We start from the raw sequence: 9046 nt of genomic DNA, 5'->3' as shown, positions 1-9046 counted from the left end.
GAAAAAGAGAAGGAAGGAAGGAGAGAAAGTGAAAAAGAGAAGAAAGGAAGGAAGAAGGGAGAGAAAGTGAAAAAGAGAAGGAAGGAGAGAAAGTGAAAAAGAGAAGGAAGGAAGAAGGGAGAGAAAGTGAAAAAGAGAAGGAAGGAAGGAGAGAAAGTGAAAAAGGGAAGGAAGGAAGGAGAGAAAGTGAAAAAGGGAAGGAAGGAAAAAAGGAAGGAAGGAAGGAGAGAAAGTGAAAAAGAGAAGGAAGGAAGGAGAGAAAGTGAAAAAGAGAAGGAGAGAAAGTAAAAAAGTGAAGGAAGGAAGGAAGGAAGGAAGGAAGGAAGGAAGGAAAGAAGGAAGGAAGGAAGGAAGGAAGGAAGGAAGAAAGAAAGAAAGAAAGAAAGAAAGAAAGAAAGAAAGAAAGAAAGAAAGAAAGAAAGAAAGAAAGAAAGAAAGAAAGAAAGAAAGAAAGGGAAGGAATGGCTGCCCCCGAAGGGAAGCGCTCTGCCACTTAAGCCAAGGTTTCCCCTCCATCCTGGCTCTGTTCTCATCTCCTGCCTGTCCACATCCTTTGTGAATCTTCATTTCCTCCACCTCTTCACACATTTATTGTATTCAGAACATTTATATAGCTGCCTACCTTTCGACTAACTCTGGGTGGATCCTTCCAGGCCACATCACACAAGGTTGGGTCCCTTCGGCTCCTCCCTGATCTCACCTCTCTTAAATTTGCTACAGTTGGGAAGCCCTGCTCTAGTGGATCTTGCATGCAGCAGGGGGTTGGACTGGATGACCTCTAGGCTCCTTTCCAACTTTCTGATTCTAGTTAACGTTCGGTGCCCGGGAGGTGAAACGCAGCAGCAGAAGCAACAGCAGGATAAAGGATACTGGCCAAGGTGTTCATCTTGCTCTGTATGGATTTCATCATTCCTCGCTGCGAAGTCATGTTTTCTTTCGTGGCCATGGCAATGCTGAGGTGGAGAGAAACCAGAGAAAGGGCAAAAAAGAGATTAGGCAATTGGTACCCAAGGTAATGCTGAGGTGGAGAGGAACCAGAGAAAGGGCAAAAAAGAGAGGTAATGCTGAGGTGGAGAGGAACCAGAGAAAGGGCAAAAAAGGGATTAAGCACTTGGTACTCAAGGTGATGCTGAGGTGGAGAGGAACCAGAAAAAGGGCAAAAAAGAGATTAGGCACTTGGTACCTAAGGTAATGCTGAGGTGGAGAGGAACCAGAGAAAGGGCCAAAAAGAGATTAGGCACTTGGTACTCAAGGTAATGCTGAGGTGGAGAGAAACCAGAGAAAGGGCAAAAAAGAGATTAGGCACTTGGTACTCAAGGTAATGCTGAGGTGGAGAGGAACCAGAGAAAGGGCCAAAAAGAGATTAGGCACTTGGTACCTAAGGTAATGCTGAGGTGGAGAGNGAGAGAAAGGGCAAAAAAGAGATTAGGCACTTGGTACCTAAGGTAATGCTGAGGTGGAGAGGAATGAGAGAAAGGGCAAAAAAGAGGTTAGGCACTTGGTACTCAAGGTAACTCACTTTAATCAATTGTTAGCCGCCCTGAGTCCGCAAGGAGAAGGGCGGGATATAAATTTAATTTAATAATAATAATAATAATAAAGTAATCCTTGACTTACGACCACAACCGAGCCCCAAATTTTCTGTTTCTAAGCGAGGCATTTGTTAATTGAATTTTGCCCCACATTACAACCTTCCTTGCCACAGTTGTTAAGTGAATCGCCACAGTTAAGTTAGTCACACGGTTGCGAAGTTGGGTTTGCCTGTCAGAAGGTTGCAAAAGGGGATCACACGAGCCCAGGGCAGTGCAACCGTCACAAATACGAGTCAGTTGCCAAGCGTCTGAATTTGAATCACGTGACCACGGGAACGCTGCGACGGTCGTGTGAAAAGGGGCCCTACGTCGTTTTTTTTTTTCAGCGCCGTTGTAGCTTTGAACGCTCACGAACCAAACTCTTGTAAGTTGAGGATTACCGGTACTTGAAATAACTGGCTCTTCCGCTTTGATAGACAAATAATATTTGATTTGTGCAAATCTGTTCCAGGCCCCCAAGGCTTCTCCCATGGCATCCTGGGATTTGTAGTTTAGGGGCAGGGGAGGCCCTGAGGCATCTTAAGACATAAAACGTTGGCCTCCCGAGATGGGCAGATCCGTGAGATCAACAAAAGGTCCAGAAAAGCCAACGTGAGCCTCTGCGTTGCAGGGGATGAGTGCACGTTTCCTAGGCAACCCCACCCGGGATTCGGGGCCGACCCATCCCTACTCAGGGGATCCTCCTTGGAGAATTGGGGCGTGCCCAGGAAGGAGCAAGAAAGCATCCCCTGGAGGGATGCCCCTGGGAGTGGCAGAAAGAGAAAAGCTGCTCGAAAAGGCGAAATGACGTGGCCGGAGAAGGAAAACCGAAGCCACTTAAGAGATGGGCAGAGATACAAATAGTTTCTCAGTGCTGGGAAAACTTTAATGGCCGTAATGGAGGGAGAGGAACCGGTGGGTAATTTGGGCAATGTGTTACTTTGGTTCCTACGAGGGGAAAAAAAATGGGAGTCATTCACCAGCCAAGCGTCTCTTTTTCCCACGGACCCAAATACACCGACCTCTTCATAGCTTCGCCTGTGGCTTTTCAGTGCCTTATGGCGGGGGTCTCCAAATTTGGGGCCAGGTGGTGGCGAGTTCTAGTCCTGCCTTAGGCACAAAAGCCAACTGGGTGACTTTGGGCCAATCACTAGGTAAGTTCTAGTTCCACCTTAGGCACAAAAACCAACTGGGTGACTTTGGATCAATCACTAGGAGATGGTGAGTTCTAGTGCCACCTTAGGCACAAAAGCCAGCTGGGTGACTTTGCGCCAATCACCAGGAGGCGGTGAGTTCTAGTCCCGCCTTAGGCATGAAAGCCGGCTGGGTGACTTTGGGCCAATCACCAGGAGACGGTGAGTTCTAGTCCTGCCTTGGGCATGAAAGCCGGCTGGGTGACTTTGGGCCAATCACCAGGAGGCGGTGAGTTCTAGTTCCGCCTTAGGCACAAAAGCCAGTTGGGCGACTGTGGGCCAGTCCCTCTCTTTCAGCCCAACCCATCTCACAGGGTTGTTGCTATGGGGAAAATAGAAAGGAGTATTAAGTCTGTTCACCACCTTGAGTTACTTAAGAAGAGATTGGTCAACCATTTGTCTGAAATGGTATAGGCTTTCCTGCCTGAGCAGGGGTTGGACTAGAAGACCTCCAAGGTCCCTTCCTACTCTATTCTATTCTATTCTATTCTATTCTATTCTATTCTATTCTATTCTATCCTATCCTATCCTATCCTATTCCTGTTCTTATTCTATTCTATCCTATCCTATCCTATCCTATCCTATCCTATCCTATTCCTGTTCTTATTCTATTCCTGTTCTTATTCTATTCCTGTTCTTATTCTATTCTATTCTATGCTAATTTCTATTCTATTCTATTCTATTCTATTCTATTCTATTCTATTTCTGTTCTTATTCTATTCTATTCTATTCTATTCCATTCATTATTCTATTCTATTCTATTCTATTCTATTCCATTCTATTCTTTTTTCTATTCTATTCTATTCTACTCTACTCCACTCCACACTATTCTATACTATACTTTTGCCTTATTCTATTCTATTCTATTCTATTCTGTAATTCTATTCTGTAATCTTTCTATTCTATTCCTTATTTTAATTCTATTCTATTCTATTCTATTCTATTCTATTCTATTCTATTCTATTCTATTCTGTAATTCTTTCTATTCTATTCCTTATTTTAGTTCTGTTCTGTTCTGTTCTATTCCATTCCATTCCACTTATAAAGTCATAAAGGCAGGACAAAAAGCAAGCAAATACATATAATAAATACACTCTTGCAGTCCCCTGCAGTGCGGACCAACTCTTGCCTAGCAAGCAAGGCAAAGAAGCCATTTCCTCCTTCACACAATCCTGTCCCTTCGAAAGCCGTCCAGAGCCCCCAGCGGGAGCAAAGAGCGTGGCTCTTTCCCATGGTCCTCCCAGTGCGCTCAGCGCCAGACTGGATGGGAGCCGGCAGGCAAAGGGCGTATTTGTGGCTATATGTGCAAATACAGGTAGTCCTCGACTTACAACCGTTCATTTAGTGACCGAAATGATCACAGCCCTGAAAGAAAGGCGACTTAGGACCGTTTTTTCCCCCCACACAGCATCCCCGTGCTCACGGGATCAAAATCGGGATACTTGGCAATTGCATCTCGTTTGGCCGGGCCCTGGGTTCAAGTCTGCTAAGGTCCTTCCGGATCTCGAGTCTTAACCATGTAAAATGGGAGCAATTCCCCCGCAACGTGGTGTGGCCTGCAAATCTGATCAGCTCCCCTTCGGTCCCCACAAAGGCACGTGGGGTCTCGTCCTGTGGAGCGACATCTTGGGGGACGCTGTGGAATAAACCGCCACGGCTGTGGCTTATGGGGAAGGGGGGGCCCCTCTCCGCTCCTGAAAACTGGAATCTCAGCCCCGGTTCGTTATGCAGAGCAGTCTTTAGTCCTCAAATTATAATGTTTCGTTTAGTGACTGTTCAATGTTACAACGGCACTGGAACAAGTGACTTACGACCGTTTTTCGCACTGACGGCCCTTGCAGCATCCCCCATGGGTCACCTGATCAAAATTCAGACGCCCTGCAACTGGCATGTACTTATGACGGTTGTCGTGTCCTGGGGGAGAATCATGGGATCCTCTTTTGTCAACCTCTGACTGGCAAAGTCAATGGAGGAATCTGGATTCGCTTAACGACCGTGTTCCTAACAACGGCAATGATTCCCTTAACGGCTGTGACAAGAAAGGTGGAAAAATTAATTAACCAGCGGAACCACCTGCCTCCAGAAGTTGTGAATGCTCCAACCTTGGAAGTTTTTAAGAAGAGATTGTCTGAAACGGGATAGGGTTTCCTGCCTGAGCAGGGGGTTGGGTTAGATGGACAGCCATTTGTCTGAAATGGTATATAGGGTTTCCTGCCTGAGCAGGGGGTTGGACTTGATGACCTCCAAGGTCCCTTCCAACATTATTAATTATTATTATTATTATTATTATTATTATTATTATTATTATTATTATTATTATTATTATTATTATAATATGACCTCCAAGGTCCCTTCCAACTTTTTAATTACTATTACTATTGTTTTGTTTTGTTGTTGTTGTTGTTATTATTATTATTATTATTAGTAGTAGTAGTAGTAGTAGTAGTTATTATGTCGTAAAATGGGGCAGAAATCTCCGAACAACTGCCTTGCTTAGCTAAGGAAATTTCGGCCTCAATTGGGGTGGTAAGTCCCTATTGATCTGTGGCCGCTGCCTGCAGCCCACAGCCACGTGGCTCGGAGGCAGCGAGCCAAGCGCTAATGTTAAATACATTTTAGATTGTCTCTCTCGCTCTCTGAAAGTCGCCATCGCTCCCCTTTTTCCAGGGGAAAACAAGATGCTGCCAGATGATGCTGGAGGAGGAGAGGAAAGGGGGAAAAAATCAGCCCAGCAGACCCCATTAAGGAAAGAGTTTTGAACGGGCTGCTTTCCAAAAGGCCAACTTGTAAAACCTCCAATTTCCAATCATCGGTACATTCAGGAACCCAACAGAGACATCCCAAATGGGCCCCACCACAAAACCCATCCTCTCCAGACAAGTGGCTGTCCAGTCTCTTCTTAAAACCTTCCAGTGTTGGAGCACCGACAACTTCTGGAGGCAGGTTGTTCCACTGGTTAATTGTCCTCACTGTCAGGAAGTTTCTCCTTAGTTCTAGGTTGCTTCTCTCCTTGATGAGTTTCCATCCGTTGCTTCTTGTCCTGCCTCCAGGCGCTTTGGAGAATAGCTTGACTCCCTCTTCTTTGGGGCAGCCCCTGAGATACTGGAGCACTGCTATCATGTCCCCCCTCGTCCTTCTCTTCGTTAAACTAGACAGACCCAATTCCAGCAGCCTTTCCTTATATGTTTTAGCCTCCAGTCCCCTGATCATCTTTGTTGCTCTTCTCTGCACTCTTTCCAGAGTCTTAACATCTTTTTTTTGCATCGTGGCCACCAAAGGAGAAACAGTGAAAGACAAAGTTCCTGGGGTACCTTCTCTACCCTCACCCCCCCTAATCTATAAAACTCTGAAACAGGGGAGCCCCAATTGGGAGGGGTAGGCAACCTTGAACTCTTTTATGACTGGTGGACTTCAACTCCCAGAATTCCTGAGCCAGCATGGGGGAACTGGGGCCCCTTCATGACTGGCGGACTTCAACTCCCAGAATTCCTGAGCCAGCCATGCTGAGGGAAAAGGGAGAGGTTTCCAAGCTGAGCCATGCTGGCTCTGGAATTCTGGGAGTTGAAGTCCACGAGTCAAAAAAGAACCAAAGTTGCCTACCCCTGAACTAGGCAAACATTAGCCGATGTCAAAATCTATGTAATATGCAGGTCTGGTTGGTGCTTGGATGAGACACAACCAGGAAATCCTTACTATTATTATTATTATTATTATTATTATTATTATTATTATTATTATTATTATTACTACTACTACTACTACTACTACTACTACTACTACTACTACTACTACTGTGGATCATCGCACAGTCAGCCAGATGTTCAGACTGGATCTGGTATTTTTGTCTACCTATCGAGTCCTTACCCAGGACCTGGGATAGGCAGATGTGGATGTTTGATGGTATTACAGATCTCGTCGCAGGATGGAAGCAGTTCCTAGTAAGGCCGCCTTTTGCAATTGACTGACGGCGAATTTGTCAATGCCGATGATGGTGTTCAAGTGGTGCTCCAGTTGTTTTGGGATTGCACCCAAGGCACCTATTACTATTGGTACTACCCTTGCTTGCTTTTGCCACAGTCTTTCTATTTCTATTTGTAGGTTTTTGTATTTTGTGATCTTCTCCAGTTCTTTCTCGTCTATTCTGCCGTCTCCAGGCACTGCCACGTCCACTATCCAGACTTTTTTGTCTTTCTTATCGACAATTGTTAAGTCCGGGGTGTTATGTTGCAGGTGCTTGTCTGTTTGAATTCTGAAGTTTTTATTATTATTATTATTATTATTATTATTATTATTATTATTACAGGGGAGTCCTCGACTTACGATGGCAACTGAGCCCAACGTTTCTGTGGCTCAGCGAGAGATTTGTTCAGTGACTTGGGCCCCGTTTTACGACTGTGCTTGCTGCCGTTGTTAAGTGAATCCCTGTGGTTGTTAAGTGAGTCACATGGTTGTTCTGTGAATCCGGTTTTTCCCTTGAGTTTGCTGGTCGGACGGTGGCAAAAAGGGATCGCCTGACCCCCCGGACACTGCAACAGTCATAAGTACATGCCAGTTGCCAAGCACCTGAATTTTGATCACGTGACTCTGGGGATGCTGCGACGGCTGTAAGTGAAAACCGGTCCTAAGTCACTTTTTTCAAGGCGGTTGTAACTTTGAACCGTCATTAAACGAAGGGTTGTTAATTCAAGGACTACCTCTTCAAGGGGTTAATTCTTTCAGAAGGCCTTTTGGGAACTGGGGAATTTGAAGAGGCAGGAGAAAGGGGGTGTGTGTCTTTTATTTATTTATTTATTTAAAAAAATTGATTTTCTAATTTTACATTTAAATATTTAAAAAGCAACGTGGCGGCTGAGTTAATCGATAATTCAATAACACACAAATATCTTTAGTAGTAGTAGTCTCAAACTACTACATTAAGTATTTCCTCTTTTCCCCTTAGTATTTACTGTCTCATGTTTAAACTAATGCAATTCTTATTATATCAATTAAATAAAAATAACTTTCTTACCTTTATCGATCATTTTTAGTTTATACATATCCTGGTTATTTTAACATTCAATCTCTCTAGACAATCAATGTCCTAATGAGTTTTTCCCAATTTTCAGTTTCCCATCTATCAGCTAAAAATCCACTGATAAATGTAATAAATATGTTTTTACTTAGCTGTTATAATAAAAATTACTAGCTTAAATGTGAGATAGTAGACATCAAGAGAAAAAGAGGGAAAGCAAATTTAATGTTGAAATAAGAGAAAAAAATTTGTTACCAAATTTAAGACAACTTGGACATTAATAGAAAATAAGAATGTTATATTGTATTATTAACTAACTGATGTAAGACGTGAAGTGTTAATACCACTTTACAATGCCTTGGTAAGGCCACACTTGGAATGCTGCATCCAGTTTTGGTCACCACGATGTAAAAAAGATGTTGAGACTCTAGAAAGAGTACAGAGAAGAGCCACAAAGATGATTAGGGGACTGGAGGCTAAAACATATAAGGAACGGTTGATGGAATTGGGTCTGTCTAGTTTAATGAAGAGAAGGACGAGGGGGGACACGATAGCAGCCTTCCAGTATCTCAGGGGCTGCCACAAAGAAGAGGGAGTCAAGCTATTCTCCAAAGTGCCCGAAGGCAGGACAAGAAGCAACGGATTGAAACTAACCAAGGAGAGAAGCAACCTAGAACTAAGGAGAAACTTCCTGACAGTGAGAACAATTAACCAGTGGAACAACCTGCCTCCAGAAGCGGTGAATGCTCCAACACTGGAAGTTTTTAAGAAGAGACTGGACAGCCATTTATCCAAAATGGTATAGGGTTTCCTGCCTGAGCAGGGGGTTGGACTAGATGACCTTCAAGGTTCCTTCCAACTTTACTATTATTATTATTATTATTAAGATGGTGAGAAATGGGATGTATTTAAATAGATAAGACGTGTATTCTGAATATTAGATTTTGTGACGAATGGGGATGAAGGGAATTGTGGTCATTTAAAATTTGGAAATTGTAAATATTAAATGTTAAACTTAAAGGGGGGGTGTCTTTTAATGCTCGGGTGTTAAAGCCAACAGATTTCTGGGGGGGGGTGGGTGGGACGGGCAATGCCAGGATTCCCCAGGGCAGGTGCCGATTGAAGCAATGGGGCGGATCCCTTGGAAGAGAGCCATCTCCAGCCTTACCTTATCGTCTCTTCGATCAGCCGGTCGGAGCTGAAAGGAAAAGCACAATGTTTTTTTAATTTTTACAGCCCGCTTTCCTCGCGCCAACCTGTAGAAATAAAAG

The 9046-nt window shown here is 44.0% G+C and overlaps 1 protein-coding gene across 1 annotated transcript in view; it reads right to left on the bottom strand.

Annotated features, from left to right (window-relative positions):
- Positions 1–9046, bottom strand: part of LOC107299025 (Golgi SNAP receptor complex member 1-like) — a 37012-nt gene that overhangs the window by 2347 nt on the left and 25619 nt on the right. Inside the window, exons 5-6 of the mRNA XM_015828389.1 lie at positions 8944–8973; positions 871–953 (exon numbers count right to left, since the gene is read on the bottom strand). Of these exons, the coding sequence (XP_015683875.1) occupies positions 871–953; positions 8944–8973 (113 nt within the window). The remainder of the gene's footprint in view (positions 1–870; positions 954–8943; positions 8974–9046) is intronic.

The sequence above is a fragment of the Protobothrops mucrosquamatus genome, unplaced genomic scaffold (assembly GCF_001527695.2).
Source record: "Protobothrops mucrosquamatus isolate PMUCROS unplaced genomic scaffold, P.Mucros_1.0 scaffold4449, whole genome shotgun sequence".
Classification (NCBI taxonomy): domain Eukaryota; kingdom Metazoa; phylum Chordata; class Lepidosauria; order Squamata; family Viperidae; genus Protobothrops; species Protobothrops mucrosquamatus.
The sequence above is the reverse complement of the archived record's forward strand: the minus strand, read 5'-3'. Positions and strand labels throughout refer to the sequence as shown.